Source organism: Fomitopsis serialis (assembly GCF_022376445.1).
Source record: "Fomitopsis serialis strain Sig1Antser10 chromosome Unknown B0H18scaffold_84, whole genome shotgun sequence".
NCBI lineage: Eukaryota > Fungi > Basidiomycota > Agaricomycetes > Polyporales > Fomitopsidaceae > Fomitopsis > Fomitopsis serialis.
Window position 1 is genome coordinate 59,802 of NW_025955044.1, and position 17,740 is coordinate 77,541.

The 17,740-nt window shown below is 57.0% G+C and overlaps 7 protein-coding genes across 7 annotated transcripts; 2 read left to right on the forward strand and 5 right to left on the reverse strand.

Moving 5' to 3' along the window:
- Window positions 1-82: 82 nt before the first annotated feature.
- On the reverse strand, window positions 83-1,690 carry B0H18DRAFT_882475 (uncharacterized protein; the record flags this gene model as incomplete). Its single annotated transcript, XM_048040907.1, has 2 exons — window positions 83-680; window positions 1,290-1,690. 2 exons carry the CDS (start codon window positions 1,688-1,690, stop codon window positions 83-85), a joined length of 999 nt encoding a protein of 332 aa, XP_047889172.1.
- A 4,935-nt stretch (window positions 1,691-6,625) lies between these two features.
- Window positions 6,626-7,829, reverse strand: B0H18DRAFT_882493 (uncharacterized protein; the record flags this gene model as incomplete). The annotated part of the gene is made up of 5 exons (XM_048040909.1): window positions 6,626-6,701; window positions 6,753-7,165; window positions 7,218-7,325; window positions 7,403-7,521; window positions 7,586-7,829. Coding segments are annotated over 5 exons (960 nt in total), but the record flags the coding sequence as incomplete, so codon positions are not given.
- A 4,412-nt stretch (window positions 7,830-12,241) lies between these two features.
- Window positions 12,242-13,053, forward strand: B0H18DRAFT_937620 (uncharacterized protein). Its single transcript, XM_048041821.1, has 3 exons — window positions 12,242-12,445; window positions 12,536-12,917; window positions 12,974-13,053. The coding sequence occupies exons 2-3, from the start codon at window positions 12,729-12,731 to the stop codon at window positions 13,019-13,021; spliced, it is 237 nt and encodes a 78-aa protein (XP_047889174.1). The 5' UTR covers window positions 12,242-12,445; window positions 12,536-12,728; the 3' UTR covers window positions 13,022-13,053.
- On the forward strand, window positions 12,479-12,634 carry B0H18DRAFT_851125 (uncharacterized protein; the record flags this gene model as incomplete). The annotated part of the gene is made up of 1 exon (XM_048039610.1): window positions 12,479-12,634. A coding segment is annotated over one exon (156 nt), but the record flags the coding sequence as incomplete, so codon positions are not given.
- A 1,247-nt stretch (window positions 13,054-14,300) lies between the features above and the next one.
- Window positions 14,301-15,327, reverse strand: B0H18DRAFT_1029908 (uncharacterized protein). Its single transcript, XM_048030006.1, has 3 exons — window positions 15,229-15,327; window positions 14,864-15,171; window positions 14,301-14,815 (listed from the first exon to the last, which is right to left on the reverse strand). The coding sequence occupies exons 2-3, from the start codon at window positions 14,915-14,917 to the stop codon at window positions 14,381-14,383; spliced, it is 489 nt and encodes a 162-aa protein (XP_047889176.1). The 5' UTR covers window positions 14,918-15,171; window positions 15,229-15,327; the 3' UTR covers window positions 14,301-14,380.
- B0H18DRAFT_882459 (uncharacterized protein) lies at window positions 14,931-15,116 on the reverse strand (the record flags this gene model as incomplete). The annotated part of the gene is made up of 1 exon (XM_048040905.1): window positions 14,931-15,116. A coding segment is annotated over one exon (186 nt), but the record flags the coding sequence as incomplete, so codon positions are not given.
- A 536-nt stretch (window positions 15,328-15,863) lies between the features above and the next one.
- B0H18DRAFT_660791 (uncharacterized protein) lies at window positions 15,864-16,911 on the reverse strand. The gene has a single exon (XM_048039010.1). It carries the CDS (start codon window positions 16,802-16,804, stop codon window positions 16,157-16,159), a length of 648 nt encoding a protein of 215 aa, XP_047889178.1. The 5' UTR covers window positions 16,805-16,911; the 3' UTR covers window positions 15,864-16,156.
- Window positions 16,912-17,740: the final 829 nt, after the last annotated feature.

Here is a 17,740-nt window from a genome sequence, read left to right on the forward strand (position 1 = left end):
TCCGTGCCAATCGTCGCCCGAGGGCCAGAACCAGAGGTGTCGCGGAGAAGCTCGAGCGTCCTTTGTCTGTACCAGTCTGGGACTAAGGACGTGTATAAGCGGATGCGATCTGCGCGATCGTCAAGGTCTGTCGAAGCATCGCAAGGGTAGGTTGCGTCTTGGCGGCGAAGTGCGTTAGTCTTGCAGAAGATAATGACGCGATGAGGGGCTGCAGAGTCCAGTCGAGCTCAGGTCCAGGGCAACGGGTTCCATTAACCCCGGATTGGGCGGTACGGAAGAGCCATTGGATGTCGTAGCGTGCATTCGAGCGGTGAATGAGATGGTGTCGCCCGTCATACAAGCCCAGGAACTGGCGTGCCGAGTTCGTCGGCGGGCCGGGACATATGGTCGCAGCGAGGGCAATGGGAACGGGGGTATTCGCGAACCGCACGCGGGCGTGTCCGATATGCTTGAATGAAGGTCGGAACTGCGAGCCCCAGCTATTCAAGAGGTGGGCTTCATCGACAGCGAGCGCCATGATACGAGCTGCGAACGCCTTGTCGTCCACGAGGCGTTGGAAGTTCTCGTTTGGGAGCTGTTCGGGAGATAGCAGAATGATCGCTGTGCTCGAACGCGCCCTCTCCCAGACGTCGCTGCGCCCCTGTTTCGCGGCCTGACAGCTAATTTCAGAACGATAGTCACTTGCAAACGCGCGCGACAGACGATGACTAAGCGCTCCAACCTTCAAGAAGGCGGCGCGCACCGCTCTTCTGCACCACTGTCGTTCATCGTCTCCTGTCAATTTTGCGCGAGCAGACACAACAGATGATATATGATCTGAAATCTGAATTATGGACCTGTCTCTCTACCATTTACAGTAGTAGTGTAGAGCTACCATGACTCTCGCAGAGTCCGAATAGTTGAACTCTTTCTACATGGCTCGCGACTGGCAAGGCATGGGATTCACTGGAATGTCAGTGGTGTTGTAGAGCAAGGCTGACCAGACACATTCTGCATAATTATTGGTTCGCATCAACCTGATTGCTCACGGGATCGTGTCGTGTATGTCGTTGCGAGGGGCTGGTCCTGGACAGGTCGCTGTGTGTGGAAGATCTCGCGCAGGTTGCAGTGGTGCAGAAGAACGGTGCGCGCCGCTCCCGAAGCGCGGAGCGCTTAGTCATCATATGTCGCGCGCGTTCGAGAGTGACTATCGTTCTGAAATTAGCTGGAATAGCTTCTGTGTTGATGACTGCAGTGGCGAGCCTGGCGGCATGGACCTTCGGCTCCTGCGTGGAAGTAAGCAGCAATACCAATGCCTCAACATAACAATGCTCGCCATGCCGTGCTCCAGCACCTTCGCGGGACGCGCCGCTGCCATACGAGGGTCTGCCTTGAAGCGACCACGGAGGCCTTCGGGACACAGCACGCGGTCCTTCGCGATAGCTCGGGCAACGAGCGTGTAGATCAGCAAGAAGCCGGTCTTTCCTGAGCCCGTTGGTGTTATAGCGAGCACGTCGATGCAATCTAGGGCCTTACAGGCCCCTTCGAGTTGATAGATGCGAGGGTCCCGCGGCAGACTCCTCCGCGCGATGTCGCGGCAGAAAGCGATTCCCTCGGGCGAGCTGAATGTTCTCTGACTCAGCGTCGGGCAGCCGAGATCGCAGGATCCCGGCGATTTACTGGATTTACCGGCACGTGTATAGTTTGGCATTGAAAAGAGCTTATAATATTTATTTAGTGCCACACGCGTGATTTTGCGCAGGGCGACTCGGACGACCTGCGACCTCCCGCCGTGCGCGGTTCATAAGTCGACATTAATGCCTGCCCCAAATCACTTGGTTTCTCTATCGTTGGAATCTACTCGTCAAGGCGCAGGGCCCGGTACCTTTCTTATGATATCGCCGGCACTTCTCAAAACTGCCGTTTTCCCGCTCGCCGCCATCGTACGCGGACGATAGCGAGCGAAGGAGATATCGAAGACGCCTGAAAAGGTTATGGGTGGGCTCGGGGGATTGTCGAGGGTCTGGTACGTTTCCGGAGGGCTGCGGTGCTGAGCAGCTACGTCTACACCACACAGGCGCGATCCTGAGCCGCGGCCAGCGTATATAGGCGACTGCGGGCCACAGACATGTCACAGAGTCCCAAAAGCACCACGGTTGAGCTCAGGGGAGTCGTACGGATGGCCGAGTACAGCTTTTATAGTGAGTACTCGCCTTTTCTTCTGCGCTCGCTGTGTTGATACAGGCTCATAGGTCGCTTGCACAGACGTCCGCCGCCGCATGCGGCGTACGCGTTTCGGCACACAAATTGACCAGCGGGTGTCACGAAGAATAAAGAAGGGTGTAGGCACATTATGGTAGCAGCAAGACGACTGTACGACGTGTCCGCCGTCGCCGACTCCTCTCCTTCACTCTGCTCCTCCCATTCCACCACTGGTCCCTCCTCCCCTTCAAGCTCGCTTGCGTCGCCATCTCGCTCAGGTGAGTTCCAATGACCCGAAATTGACGTCGATGACCTTGTCCGAGACGCGGCCAACCACTGAGGATGCAGAGGTGTTTGGCCGACAGCGATGATCTGACTTCCAATAAACCAGCGAGGCCGTACAGACACGGCCTCAAGTTCGTGTTTGCTCATCTCGACAGTCTTACTCTGCCTTCGCAGACGAAGACACCCACATCGTCGAAGAAGGACAGCTCCGTCACGCCCGGCTCTGGCGCACCCGCGCACGATGAGCCGCAGGAAGGTCGACCTCATCAGGATCAGGACCAAGCGCGGCAAGCTCGTCTAGCTCGGGCGGCTGCACGTGGAGCCGGGCGAGAAGACAGGCCAGTGTGCATGAGGGCATATGGATAGACAGGTGTGCGAGTGGGCAGATGAACAGGTAGCCTGAGCTGGAAGAGCGAGCAGGCGAGCGGAAAAGCGAGAGGAAAGTCGGGCATGTAGGCAGGCATTTGGGGTGAGCATGCGGTAGAGTGACTGGGCAGGTGAGCGGTCGGGTAAGCGGGTGAGCGGGTCAGTGCCTGTCAGTATCAGGTGGGCAGGTGGACAGGCATGCAGACGCAATATGTGTGCGAAAGCTCTCCGCGTTGGCGACGCACTACTTAGCTCAGTATGTTCATTCTGGTTCTTGACAGTTCATGCTCGTCATGACTACCTCCACAATTCAATACATGTATCGACTATAGATTGCGTCAAGTCTTGACTTCAAGATCGATGTCGAAGTTCTGACTGAAAAACTAGAATAATTGTACAGAGTTCTCGCCGTGTACAGAGTTCTCGCCGTGTACAGAGTTCTCGCCGTCGTCCTTCTCGTCCCTGCGATGGGTATCTTCCCAAGATCCATGCGACTCAGATCCTACATATCAAAATTGATTCGCGCTGTATTGTCGAATGAGGGAGTGTACACATACCTTCTCGGCCATCGTCGTGATCAGATCCCGAGGGTGCAGGGGCCGTGAACTGACGGCAGGGGAGTTCACTGGTCCCACAGGGAGGGAGAGAAACGGGTGGAGACACCGGACGGCCCCTGTCGCTGGACTGCAAACGCTCGTGGAGCCGACGACTACTGCTGGACTGTCCTCCCTCATAGTCGGTAGCCCGTGAGTTCGCATTCGTAACCCATTCCTTGGTGTGATCGCCTGAGGCGGGGTGTGGCTGTCGCAGATGAGGGCGGTTTGGGGATGTGTTCAGGTAAGTACCTCTGCCACGGTACTGGCCACGAGTTGGAAACCTAGGTCCGCGGCCTCCTTGTCCGTTGGGAGTGCCATACCATCCTTGGCGCATGCCAGTGGGTGGCTGACTGGGATCCTCAGGCTGTCCACCGACCCATTCATTGCGCCCAACGTGAGCCTAAGTATGGTTCAGTTATAAGGACACACACTCGATGACATAGACGGACATACTCGTTGAGACTGGATCACACTGATCCCATGTTGGTTTCCAACCAGGGGTTCGCCGAAACTCCCTATGGGCAGTCGTTGCGTTGCTTTCGTTACGAGTTCGCCGATGAGGTCTGTGAATTGTCGAAGCTGATGGTCCATGGGTTGTCTATGGTCGGGAACAGCGGAGGGATGTTGCAGTCCTCCGTGAGAACACAAGTAAGTTTCGAATTCAGCTGCCAGGTATTGCAATCCCTCCTTGTAATCCTCGATTTCCTTTCTCTGGTCCTCAATTTGTTGGTCCTTCGATTTCAAAGCGTCTTGCGCTGTCTCGAGCTCTAGCTCGACCTGTTCAGACATGGACTGGTAGCGTTCAACGAGCTTACTATAGTCCAAGTATCTGAGGCTCTCCTTGTCGCATTCTGAGCGCAGCTTGTCGCATTCTGTGCGCAGTGTGTTGCAGTCTGAGCGAAGCATGTTGTATTCTGAGCGCAGTGTGTCACAGTCTGAGCGGGAGGTTGTGAGCTCGCGTACGGTTTCCGCCAATTTGTCCTCTATGTGGCTCTTGTCTTCTTCCAGTCTGATTCGCTTGGCCTCGGACTGCCGTAATTGGGCTTGTAATTCCGACAGAGGGTCGACCTTATCCAAGTGGGTCTGATCGCGATCACGACCTGCGCGTGTCCTGAGATTAGGCTGATGCGCGTGGCTCGTCTGTGGAAAAGCATCGCAAACAGAGGCAGGCCTCCCGGGAGGTTTGCCCCGAGGTGCACGGATAAGCGCACGCTTGTTGGTAGTGATTGCGTTAGACGATTGCGCAGTAGAGTTGTCCCTCACATTGGTCAGTTGTTGTGATTCTGTGCCGATGGTTGGCTCGGGACATGGCTCGGGTCGTCGGGATTCACGGTTTGCCTTCTTGGAGGCTGACATCATCGTCTCGCGATTTGGCTCGACAAGAGCTCTACGAGAGTGTTGCTGAGGACGTGCTGACCGAACTCGAGATCCTCGTTGACCGTCACGTCTGCCTCGGGAAACCGGATCCTCGGATTCAGGATCTGGGGATTCGACTCGTCGTGTGACCCGTTTACGCTTGTTTGGCCCTACTCGTTGTGACTGATTATATGCACTCTGCATGACGCTGACAAGGGCTCCCCCGGCACAGTCATCGTCAACGAAGTCCTGGCGGAGGACAATGTCAACAAGATATCTCAGGAGACGATGACATCAGATCACCTCTTCCTGAGGCTCGGACACCTTCGTCCGTTTCCGCTTCAATGTCTGCTCGCTTGTGGCAACCACGTCCCTCGTTGTATTCTTTGAAGTAGATACTGCACCGGGAATAAGAACATAAGCCCGATTATATCGCTGGGGAGGTTCAGCTAGGCTGCACGTCTCTGCAGGCGTGTCGGATCGAGCATCGTCGATAGGCATTTGCCCCCTCGACATGACGCCGTCCGCGAGCGATAACTCTTCTAGTTGAGCGCGCGAGTGCTGGAATGTAACTTCGGGCGACTGCACACGTGGAGCCTCCAGGACTGGAGTTTGCGAACGGTTGACCATAGCAGTTTCACGTGTTGTGGCTTCCGGAGCGTCACAATCATGTGTTGGAGCATCGACAGGTTCTTTGGACGACACCTGGGACAGTGTTATGTCTCGCGTCTGCCTTACTCGAGTCGGGAGACGACTGCGCACCTCGTAATCATAGAAACCGGGGCTCGTGAACATGCTGTTCACAGCTCTGCAGTACCGGAATCTCTGCGCTGCTAGTACGAGTCTCGCACCAAGCCTCGCTGCTTGTGGTGCGAATACGCCGGTCTTCTCCACACCCATCAAGGCAGGCTTGACATTGCCGAAGTGCGTCTTGGCATTGAGATGCGCCTGGTGCAACTGACTATAATCTGTTTTGCCTAAATCCTTGTGGATCGCGAGGAACGCCTCCGACGCATGCATACCCATGTCCAGGAGATGCGCCAGGCAATTCGAGTAGTGGCACCCGGGGCAGTATATCGTTGATAGGTACAGAACGTGATGCGGTGGCGAGATGTTGGAGCGACACGATCGCATCTCGTGCAGCTAGTGGGTATAGTATACCCGTCAGTAAAGATACTGAAGTACAGGAGAGAGGGAGAACCTTGCTTGAGGACGAGGACTCGGCTCGACGAACACGCAGGGCACACGCAGCCTGGAACACACAAACGTCGTCACTCTCCTTGAGCTCTCTATGGAATCATCTCAGTGACATTGCAGTGGTAGCTGTGCCACGGGACTCACTTCGGTGTAAGAACAAGCGTGTGCGAATCTTCGCCTGCGCCCAGTTGTCGGAGGATGCGAACAGCCCTATTCCGATCGTTGATGAGATCTTGTGTCTTGCAGCGTTGTGTAGGGACCATGTTGGTACAACTGCAGGTGCGCCCCTCGACGTAGCAAGTGGGGCATATCACCAGGCAGCCACCTGGGTCCTGTTGCCCAACGACGTGTGGCGTATGTTGATAACACGAGTCGCACTTGAAGTAGCTCTGGAAGATATCGGCTCCACAGAAATCGCAGGCGAACGTACATGGTTGGTCGTCGGCTGTATGGGAGCGTGAAGACGGCGATGTTGGCGGTGGTTGAGAGCGGATGTTGTGAACTGCGCCTCCGTCGTCAACACTATCCACCGGTTCGCCATACTCTTCGCGAAGCACGCCATCAAAGAGCGACACCAGTAAGTCCAGCACAGCAGTGTCTCTGGTCATTCTGCGAGCTTCGGACGGAGAAACCTGGGCTACCGACTCAAGCTCCTCGGTGTAGTGGCGGAGCGAGTGGTGCAAGACTGACTTAGTGCGACAAATCTCTGGTCGGCAGACCCTGTAAAGTCTAATGAACACGCATACAACCACAACATGGAAGAACACTCACCGCCGATAGTTGGGCAATTCATACAACAAAGCTGTCATCAGTCCCTTGACCGTTATTCTCGACCACGACAGCTTCATCGTTAGACCGCCATGGTTGACCACCTGATGGCAGCTTCTAGGCTGAATAATGAACAGATCACCAAGCCTTTGCTCCGCGACGTATACGGGGAATGGAGCGTCCCTCAGCTCCTCGATGGTCATAGCATGGTTCTCCCAGTCCAACTCTTGCCCCAGCGTCTCCTGAAAATACTTCGCAACCTCCGGGGCGGCATCGGAGGCGGTCATGAACCAGAACGAACTGCCGTTCTCTGTGTGGCACATGAGATTATGTCCCGTGGATCCACACAGGTCTTTATGGAGAGGTGTGAAGATCCCGCCGATCTCGTAATAACACATGATAGTCTCAAGTCGTTCCTGAACGTATGCGGAGTCAGACAACTATAGTGGACGAGGACATATTACTCACAGAATGAGGAAGATGTGCCAATAGGTCTTTGGATCCACCTGGTTGTAGTTCTGGCGGGATTACATCAGAGTGAAGCCAGTCCCTCCAATCCTGAGGGCAATCGACATCCTTGGCATAGAGAGGCGGGTCTAAATCAAAGCGTGTCAGTATATAAGACCAGCGAATCTCACATTATATGTGGCGACGCGTAACGACGTTGACTCACCTCCTGTCGTGAAGCGCGAAGTCGTACGGGAGTGTTCGACGAAATCGGAGAGTGTCATGTCTATGTCTTTGTAGTTCTGAACGTTACGCGCCGAGAGCACTTCACGATACATGTTCGGACTGAGCGACTAGCGGGCACTCAGATAGGATTATAAGTTGCTTACCAGTATCTCCATCTTTTGCTACGAGCCGGTCCGCGTCGAAGGCCCCGCACCATCTCGGGTCTGTATGCCAACCCTCAACGATGAGTGGTATTCCCTGGCGCTCGGCTTCGTCGGCTTTTGTGGGCCATAACTCGTCGTGTATGGAGACCCGATGAACCTGCTGAAAGTTGCTATTCTCCAGCAATCCAGAGAGCGTCCAGTCTTTCGTAGTGATCGAGGTGGTCGATGTGATGGGAGCAGGCATGGGGACTGGAGGGGCAACTACCTCAGTACTAGCGCTACTTGCATTCGCCGCGGGATGTTCAGCTGCAGATCGGACGCCTAAAGAACGGTGAGTCCCCGATGGGGCGCTCGGTGCAGGTTCTGCGGGAGGGGATCGCGCCTCTCTGAGAAAGCGTGGACGCGTGGACGGGGCAGCCATTTCGCTTTGAGCCCAAAGCTCTCCGTGGCGGCTGGAAGAGGAAGAGGAAGTGGGAGTCGGTTATTGCAGTCCAGAGAGCGATAGCTTATAGTGAGGCTTCCCACCCTTTCCCACCTGATCAAAAACACGAGGTCGGCGTACGTGTGCAACGGATCTCAATGAAGCGCGTACTGTTAAGCGGGTTCCAATCATACTTTACGTCATTTTTACCTTTACAGAGAGCTCACGCAGGAACTCGTAGTCGGGGGTTTCCTCCAAGCCCAATTTCCGAACGTAGTTGAGATAGATACCAAACTCCTCTAGACAGACGATTAGCTGGGCCGATGTGGTAGGCGAATACGACGCACCTGGGAACCCACCACGGAGCTCCTTAATTTGTGTCGTCTACCTTCCCTCTGATCTTCTCGTACTTCTGCTTGTTTGGTGGCGGCTTTGAGACCCTGCCATGGCAGACCCCCTCAGGAAGTACATGAAAGCATGACCTCATGACTCGAGGTCGTCCCGACAGGACTGCTGTGCAGAGACGCATAGTAACTTAGGTCGCACCGGTCAGGAAGCGGAGTGAAAGGACATACCTTAACCTCATGTACCGTGCCGTACTACTCATACTCTCCCGTTCACGATACGGAATGTGCTGCTTCGGCTTGGGGTCCCGGTACTGCTTAGCGATACCGAAGTCCACAACGTGAATGGTAATGTACTCAGAATGGCGGAGACCCTCAAAGACTACGTAGCCATACCATTAACAGTCTTGGTGCCCGGCCGATGGGGAAGTTGTCGCGCTTGATGTCACGGTAGATGACATTCGTCTCGTGTATTGTCTCGACGGTAGTGATAGGCTGGGGCGGCGCATGAGAGACGCAGTACCACCGCTGAAAGCGTCGCCCATACCATTTGCCGCGGGACCATGCAGACCGTCTTGATCAAGAACTTCCTCCCGCACATGTCGAACAGATCCTCAGACTCGAGAGAGGGCCCGAGGAGGTCGATGACCAGGATGTTGTGGCGACGCTCCTGGCCTAAGTGGTATGTTTGCGGGATCCCCGCTGCATCGCGCCCAGAATCAGCGGGGGCCGGTAAGGGGCAGAGCACGAGCACGACTTACTGCATCCTGCCAATATCCGGTACGACCGACACTCGTCTCGAAGCTGCGGCGCCTCCGCTTTCCTTGGTCAGCTGAGCTCTCCGCTGGCGCGTCTCATCCTCGCTTGGTACACCCTGAGTCTCGTGCCAGCACTATCGAGCTTCTCGCGGTCGCAGTAGCACATCGGCCCGCCTGTCAAGATGCGCGTACTGTACGAGTCCCAAGTCCCCGCTATGCATGCATGGCGTCCCTCAGCGTCGCGCGCCATCGCCGATGGGCCGAGCGTGCGGGACGCGCGCAGCTGCAGGCGCGAGGAGCCCATGGGTGTGCCGAGGAAGACGAGCCGCTCCGGACGCAGAGTGAGCGTGGAGGTCTGGATAGATTCGAAGTACTTCCCTGAGAGGACGGTGGCGTTGAAGCTGGGGCTGGGGTAGAGTCGAGGAAGGTGTAGTGGTTCCAGGCGGTGTCCTTGAGGAGAAATGCATCGTTGCGTGAGCCAGGCATGGGACCAGCGCGGCAGAAGGTGCTGCTCTTGTTTGATCTCAGACAAGTCGACGAGCCACTGCCAAGGTGCGTATGTAAAATCGTGGTAGTCCATGCACTCCGGCGGGATTTCCTACCGTCCAGATGGAGTTCCTTGCAATGCGCAAGACCGGCATTCGTGGAGGGGACCTCGCGCAGCTGGTCGAACGGTAGTTAGTACACCAAGGGGGACAGATGGGCAAGCAGAGTACGATTGAGCAGATGGGACAGCAGTGCGTCGGCAGATGCGTCGGCGGGTGCGTCGGCAAACGCATCGGCGAGTGCGTCTGCACACGATGGCTTGCGCGTCGGCGTAGGAGGCCTGGACATCCTTCTGCTGCTGGAGGCCCCGCGCGGGGTGGTCGGGGCTCTCATCGGGTGGGGGCTGGAGGGCTTTGCTGAGGGGGCTGTACGGCAGACGAATGGTCTTGTGAATGCGCAGGTTCTCCGGAATTCGCTCCATGGCGAACAGTGGGTGTCTGAGCAGCCGTCCGAGTATGACTGCGATTGTTTCAACACATAGGCAAGGTGACCACCTCAGCATGACTTACCTCGATACTCTGGCCTGCGCCCTCGCCAAGGTGCGGTTCCATGCTGTGCATCTGTCGAATCGCTGTTAGATATTTGAGTCCATTGGACGTTGAGTTTCAAACCTACCGAGTCACCCAGGAGTGCAACATGCTCCGTCACACAGAACGGCAAACCATCAACCACGTTGAGTACCCAACGTGTCGGAGGCTCCATGCACTGGATAGAGGACAACTGGAATCTAAGCTCTGCTTACGTCTTGTGAAGGCGACCCACCTCGAACGACTGGTGAACTTCATGTTCCCACCCTTCGTATACCTCGCTATCTCCTCCGTGGGCACGGTCTGGGCCCAGCGTTCTTCATATTGAGTGCACATACAAGAATAAGTATCATATCCGACAAGATTGATGAACCTGCCGTGGGATATGGGGTTAGAGACGTCATGCTAAATGCGGTAGTGAGTGAGGCCCCCTTTGCTTGCCGCAGCTCAGCTACTCACCTTCAACTTTCCGGCGAACTGGAAAGGATGTGCATGAGCATCTCCAGCACTTGCCGTTCCTTGATGGTATGCATCGGAGACCAAGCATCTCCATCCAACCCTCGATATAGCACGCCCCGCGACCACCCCGTCTGCAGGCGTCGCCGCTGAGCAGCGCGGTCAGTGCAAAGTCCAGTCAACACCATCGGAACAGTCGCGCTGATGTGCTATGCATGTGCGCACGGTGAACCTGACCCGTCTGCGCCAATGAGAATATCAGTTGAAGGGGTGTTCGGGATGTGACGCGTTTTCCTGGTCATCCAGAATCTCGTCGTAACGGAAGAGTAGTCCCTGCACTGGGATGTTTGCTTGAACAAATCTTCCCCCGACGCCGTCCTTGCAGTCACTGAGCTCGCGGGCTGGTGTCTACTAGCCGGGCCTTCATGAACGTCTCAAGATCAAGCTAGCTGTCTTTCTGTCCTTGCTGTCATGCTGACATTAGAACTTATCCATCTGCAGATGAGTTAAGAGGGAGTACGCACCCCGTCTCACCGAAGTGAGCGACAATCCCCACAATGCACTGCACAACGCGGTAGTGGACATTGATCTCACTAGAGCCACCGCTCTCCACGCATTCTGCACCCTGTTCAAGCCAGACCTGCCCGCCGCAAAATTAAAGCGACAAAGCCGTGATCAGCCAGAACGACGCCTTTTTAACAGCGTTTTGATGCGAAAACAAGTGAAGCACGGCGCAAAGTATGAGATGACATGACCGCATTGAACTCAATAGGTAGCACGTTCGAACGTTGACGTTGAAACGTTGAACGCTGAGAATTACAGAAAGGCCGGTCCACAGGGACGGGCCCAAGGGGCACGCCTGAGTCCTTACTTATGTAAGATTGGTCCTGACTCCTTCCTCCGCGACAACACACGTGAGCCGCTCCATTTACTGCCTTGAAGTTGAAGCTATTGCCCGGCGATGCCGTCTTGAAGCGGGTAGCTCGGCGCGGCTCCTGTTTTGTAAGTACCGGAATGCCACTCGTAACCCTCGCTGGCAACGCATCCCGAAGCACTCGACTACAGCCTTCGCGGACCTACAGCCGCTTGCAGCAGCACCGCGCGGCCCACCCGCGAAGACTCTTCGCATCTTCTCCATGGACCACAGCCCTTTGGGTGCTCTTCGCCTTCGAGCACAGAATCGCGGTCGCTCGCAGAACGGCGAATGCCTTCCTCTCGGTCGAGTCGTACGTTGGTGTCCTGCCGCTCTGGGCCTCGCTGACCCTCTATAATCCCCATATTGACTCGTACCTATTTTCGGGGTGTGAAGTCACAATTGACGCACTGGGCCTCAACACGCGAACAGTACCCTAGTGAGCGCTGTCACACATCGAAAACACGGATGCGCCTAGACGTCATGGCTAAAAGGAATACCCTCCTTTTCGTCGTCGACATGGCGACGTGCTCACTCGGCTTCAAGGAGGGTGTGTCGAGCGGGCCACTCTCCGACGTGCGCCGACGAGCTGTTGTTCAATCCGATCGCGAAGGAGACCCACTCGTTCCTCTGACCGTCCCCACCGCTGCACCTCAAGTTCCCCATGATGCCGTACATGTTCTCGTAGTATTCGATCACGATCGGTGTCATCAAGTACATCCTCCTCGGCTTCGAGCTTCCCGCCGACGGCTACTACACGCACTCGTTCAAGATTTGGCTGGCGACGGCCATCGTCTTCATCAACTCCGGCAACATCGGCTACACTCTGCTTCAGGACTGTCCCGGGGAGGAGCCGCTGATCAGGCTTTCCTCAATGTGGAATCCATACTTGCCAGTCAATCACGGATGGTCGTGTCGTGGCTGGCAACTGACGTATCGCGTAGCTTTTTTTCAATTTGGCGGTCTGTCCATCCCCGTCAGCCAGGCAGTTTGCGCCCATCTGTTCTCATCCAGCATGACGTGGGGTGCGACGAAGGAGGTCGAGCGGTCGAACGTCTTCGAGGAGATCCCGAAGATGCTCAAATTTGGGTGCCGTGGACGATTTGCATCCTACTCAGTGGACATCGTCATTCTGTCGATGCCATGAGTGCCCGTGCAGTGGCGCATCGACGGCCGTCATGGGCCGTCATTTGCCCGTTCAAGATCCAGGTCGGATAGCTACCTGCTGTACCCTGTGGGTCGCTGCTGCCCTGACCGTCATCAGCAGCCGCCTGTGCCTTGGCTGCCTCAGGAACGACTGTGTAGTGATCTCCAGTTTGCTCTGCCAACGTGCGAATTTCATTGATCGTCAGTCTCCATTCTTTGAGGTGCGCCCAACTGTCGATCCCCTTGATGTCCCTGATTGTGTAACAAATTTTGTCAGCTCATTCGAACGCGAGACAGAGATTCTAGTAGCACACACATAACATAATGTAGAAGCCGCGCGGTCAACGAACGCCGTACTAGGGCTTTTGCGGCGGCGTAGTTGGGTTTGGATACATCCCACATGCGACGTAACGGCCCTTCTGAGCAACAAACGACGTATGATCCAGAGTCGAGTTGCCGAAGTGGACGGGCACGAGCATATGGGTCGCCTGAAGAGCAGAGTGCCACAAAGCACTTGTCTCATGCGCACCCAGCTTGCTAATGATAGCTTATAAACTCAGTCCGCATGTCGCACCGTTCAGCTGGCGTCTAGAAACACCGTTCGTATTTTTGTCAGGATTGCTGTTTTATAACAACTCACATGTCTTTCTCGCAGTGAGGAGGTGGAAGGACTTGGTTCGAGCGTGCACGACCTCAACGCCAAGGGTGTCGCAAAGGCGACCAAGTGCGCCGAGGAGGGGAAACAACTCGGTAACGAGGCCATCACCGTACCGCTGCCGTCAAGCACTACTCCGAAGCGTACGAGTTTCTCGCGGATGCGATAGCACAGAATTCGACAGACGAGAAGACTCGAGACATCAAGCGGGTGATGGCCATCTGCCTTGCGAACCGAGCGGCAGTGTGTTTGATGGAGGGCGAGGGCCAGGATGCGAAGAATGCTTTGACGGACGCCGAGAGGGTGACGTTTGACGAGAACTACGGAAAGGCATATGCTAGCAGATTACCCAGTTCGGTGTGGTGGGCCCATTGGTATACAGGTATTATTGTCAAGCGAAAGCTTACCGGCTTCTGGACGCGCGCGAGTCGTCGGTCGACGTTCTCACTACGGCCCTCAAGAGGCCAAGCTCCAAGTCTTGCAGCTGACAAGGGCTTGGACGATGCGCTTGTAGACGCATATGGGGGGGGGGGGGGGGGGGGGGGGTTCCCTGAAGCAGTAAGTCATTAAATTATTGAGAACGGACTACCGCCCCAACCGATATCGCTAGCCCAACGAGTTGCGGGTGCTACATATGCCGCCGAGTTTGTGCAAAGAGCAGACGCGCACATAAAGAAAACTTAGGTCCGACGTTCTCCGCCGCAACAGTCTAGATGTTGGCCATCTCCCCATTCTCGACGCGACGTTCGCACTGTATGGATGCCAACAATCCTGCTGTCTCTACGTCTGCCAATGTTGCTGTATTCGAAAGAAGAATTGATTGGACTTTACATACCGCGCGTTTACGCAGTGTCGGCGGTGATGCATGCACAACTGCTCACCGAAGTAAGTTCAGACCCGATGGGCCTACTGACGGACAACGTCATAAGAGGTTTTGGATGCCGATAGATGAATGAGAAGCCATGATTCAATAGCTAGTGGGCGGACTGCACCCGCAACGTCGTGTTCATTACTCTCACAAATGCATGGTTACACATTCTCCGCAGCACCTTCGTCTCGTTCCTGCTCCTTGACGATCTTCGCCTCCTTCGGTGCACCAACATCGATTCCCACATCCGCCACTGACCTTGCTGCACCCCGTCCCTCTTCCTCTTCCTTACGATCACCGCCTCCTTCTCCCTCGCCTGCCTCGCCAATATCACCTTCCCCGCCCAGCTCTCGTTCCGCCGACCGAGCACGCCCGAGATCGAGCCGCCCACCGCCGCGAGCGCGCCAAGGTTCACGGGAGTCTTGTACTCGCTCCCCTGCAGAGCGCAGAGGACGTCTTCCGTAGCGACGTTGCCCATCGCCAGGCGAGTAGGGGCACCCGCCCAAACCGGCGACGGACGCATCGAAGGTCCGTGGACCTAACTCAAGTTCTGCGAGGATGTCGACACCAGTGCCATACATATCATGGAAATAACCCTGATCCTGTGTTCAGCGAGGCCGGGTTGTGTGCAGCGGACCACTTACCGCTATCTGTGGAGCAGGAAGAGCACCGGCTCCGGACATGACCGTCTCGAGCATGGCTCACACGCATTCACAGACAGGTGAACACTGACAAATGTTGGCACAAGGTCGCCAGCACCTCTAGCTCTTCGTCCCTAAACTGGGATAGACAGATCCCGCACTCGTCCACGACGACGCCCAGCAGGGTCAGCTTGAGCTTCTCCCGCTCGTCCTTGGTGATGCGCCTGCGCTCGACCTCGCGGACGGACGCGAGCGGGGACGACGCCGAGGGAACGGGTGCAGGTGTGAGGAATGGACAACTGCAAGAGATCCTACGCCATGGTTGAATAAACGCGATGAAAACGGGCGCGATGATGGCCCGCACTCACCTTGTTACTTCGCCCGCCATCCGGCTGCTCGCCCACTCCCAGCCGCGCCACGAACACGTCGAGGTCCATGTAGTTTGACCACCCATGAGGCGGTCCTGAGTTGGTCGTGACGCCGCCCACGAAGGGCACACGGTCAGAAGGACGCTGTGCATTGCTATCCTCGACAGAGGGCGGCGGCTGGCTGGGCGTCATCGGTCTCACACCGAGCGATGGTGAGTTGGAGATTGAGCTCGTCGGGGGACGGGGCAGTGGCCGGGCGGGATAGTGGCATCCCGTAGGCGTCGTCGGTATCGTCGGTGTCGCTGGTAAAACCGGGCTAGTTCGCTGGACAGTTGATGGCATAGATGCGCAAGGCGCAGCCGCTGCCTCACCGTTCGATGATACAGATGCGTGTGACGTCTGAAGAAGCGGGGGAGCCAAGGGTGATGTGGGACGCACCGCGGTCGAAGTAGATGGAGGGCCTCCATCCACGCCTTCGTGCGTGTCCCATGTGAGTGATGAAGTTCTGGAATCGAGGGAAAGCCCAAGCCATCGTCACCCGCATGAGGGCCCTCGGCACAGTGACGAACCCGAACTGCTGTCGTTTGATCCCGTCACGAACGTGGCCGGCTTCATCGACATCCTCGTCGCCGGATAACGCGCATCGATGTCTGGATGCCTGAAGCGTCCGATGAGCGGGCTGCGGTCGCGTAGCGGATGCGGCCTCGATATCGGAGACGAGGTGCAGAGGGGTGTCGGTGAGGACAGGTGGGTCTCTCTGACCAAGCGCGAGGGCGGATGAGGTCGTAGCAGAGATGGGGAGTGCAGTAGGCATACATGTGTTGCACTAGGTACCTTCTCCGGAGAGAAGACGATGTCGGAGAGAGACGGTGGGGGAGGACGTACGGTGAGACATGTCGGTTGCGGCGCGCTGGTCACAGTAGGGGCGCTAGGACTGGTGTGGTGAGTGGCTGAGGCGGCCTCTCTGGCGTCCGGGGCTGCTTGTCCCTCTTCGGCGACGCAGGCGACGTCGGTACACCGTCTCCCTCAGCTTCGGAGGGCATGATCTCCTCCCAGGAGTGCAGGTCATCGTTCGACGACGGAGAGGGCTGCTCACCATACTCGTCTCTGGTTTTCTCCTTCTCCCACCTTCTCCTTGCCCTTCATGAACAGCTTCCGCAGCCCGACGCTCTCCTTCCGCTTGACGTTGTTGCCAGGCGAGGCCGGGGCCGGCTTGTTGATCGAGAACACGCTGCTGAGCAGCATTGCGGTGCTGGCCCACGGACTGAACCCAGGCGCGTCGACGGTCGACGTGAGCGAGGGCAGTGGCGATGTATCGCGCACGCGCAAGTCGAGCGAACGTGCATCTTCTCGCGGTTGCGCCGCCGGATAGAGCACTCCCGGTTACTAACGCCCTCCCTCCCATCGCTGTCATCGTCGTCGCCGCCACTCTGCACGTCTCCGTCCACCCGGCAGGCCGCAATGACTCGCAACGTGAGCAACGCGGCGGTCGCGTTCCGTGTGTCGATGAGATTGAGGCGCTCGCGTCGTGGGATGTCCGGGCATCGGGTGTACGCCGGAGGAGATTGACGGTCATGCTGGACTCGGCGGCGTGCTGGCGGATGAACTCACGCTGGACGCGTTGGTGGAGGCTGAAGCCGGTATGCGATCGGCCTCCCAGTGTTGTTCGGACTCGAGTTCGACGCTGGAGTCGTCTGAGTCTGGACCTGGGTCGTCGGGCACACCGGCCATGGCGGATGACGGCGGGTCGGGAGAATGTGGTGAGCGGCGCATGGGAGTGAGAGCGGGAGAATGGCGAGACGGCAAGACGTCACGCATGAAGGAGAGGGAATCCGCGGCTGGAGATACGGGCGGGCTTGTCTGCGGTGTCGCGGAATAGGAGGAGTTTGCGTGGGGCGACGAGGGGAGAGTGTAGACGGATGGCGAAGAGAGAATGGCCTCCTGGAAGGAGGGCGGAGGGTAGTCCGGTACAGCGTGTCCATGCCTGTGATCGTAGCTTGAGCACACTGCGATTGAGGACAAGGGGAGTGCTAGTGTGATTCTCGGAACGTTCCAAGGCCACAGAGCCCAATGGGTGGGCCTGTGGATCGAATGCACGCGATACGCACTCCGAGAACGACACCCGCACCCGGGGCACAGAGCGAGGGAGAACTCACCACCGGGCAGCGGATCGCCGGGTTGCCTCGCTTTCTGCGGAGCAGACTGCCTGCGTGGGCGAGCCTATGAGGGTGGGTGCGCTTAGAATGGGAGGGCGGGACGGCGGTGGTGAAGCGAGGCTCGTCGTCTAGGCGTCTCGCGGCTGGATCGACCTGCCGCTCCTTCTTGGTCTTTGCTGCGAAAGCGGCCCGTATTCTGACGCGGAATGAGGGTGAGCTGGCCGTGGTGGGTACCGATGTGGGTGAGATAGAGGGCGGGGCGGGTCGGGCGAGGGAACCTCGGGGGTGTGCGGAGGGGCCATGGACGACATCGACGGCTGTGAAGAGCGCGGCGGGCTGACGGCGATCGAGTGCAT

Excerpts from the sequence above, each read along its gene's own strand:
- B0H18DRAFT_1029908 (XM_048030006.1), bottom strand. The coding sequence starts at position 14,917 with ATGCTCGAGACGGTCATGTCCGGAGCCGGTGCTCTTCCTGCTCCACAG. Across the intron at positions 14,816-14,863 it reads TTCCTGCTCCACAGATAGCG|GGTTATTTCCATGATATGTA; the intron begins GTAAGTGGTCCG and ends ACACAGGATCAG.
- B0H18DRAFT_660791 (XM_048039010.1), bottom strand. The coding sequence starts at position 16,804 with ATGACCGTCAATCTCCTCCGGCGTACACCCGATGCCCGGACATCCCAC.
- B0H18DRAFT_937620 (XM_048041821.1), top strand. The coding sequence starts at position 12,729 with ATGGGCCGTCATTTGCCCGTTCAAGATCCAGGTCGGATAGCTACCTGC. Across the intron at positions 12,918-12,973 it reads GTCAGTCTCCATTCTTTGAG|CTCATTCGAACGCGAGACAG; the intron begins GTGCGCCCAACT and ends AAATTTTGTCAG.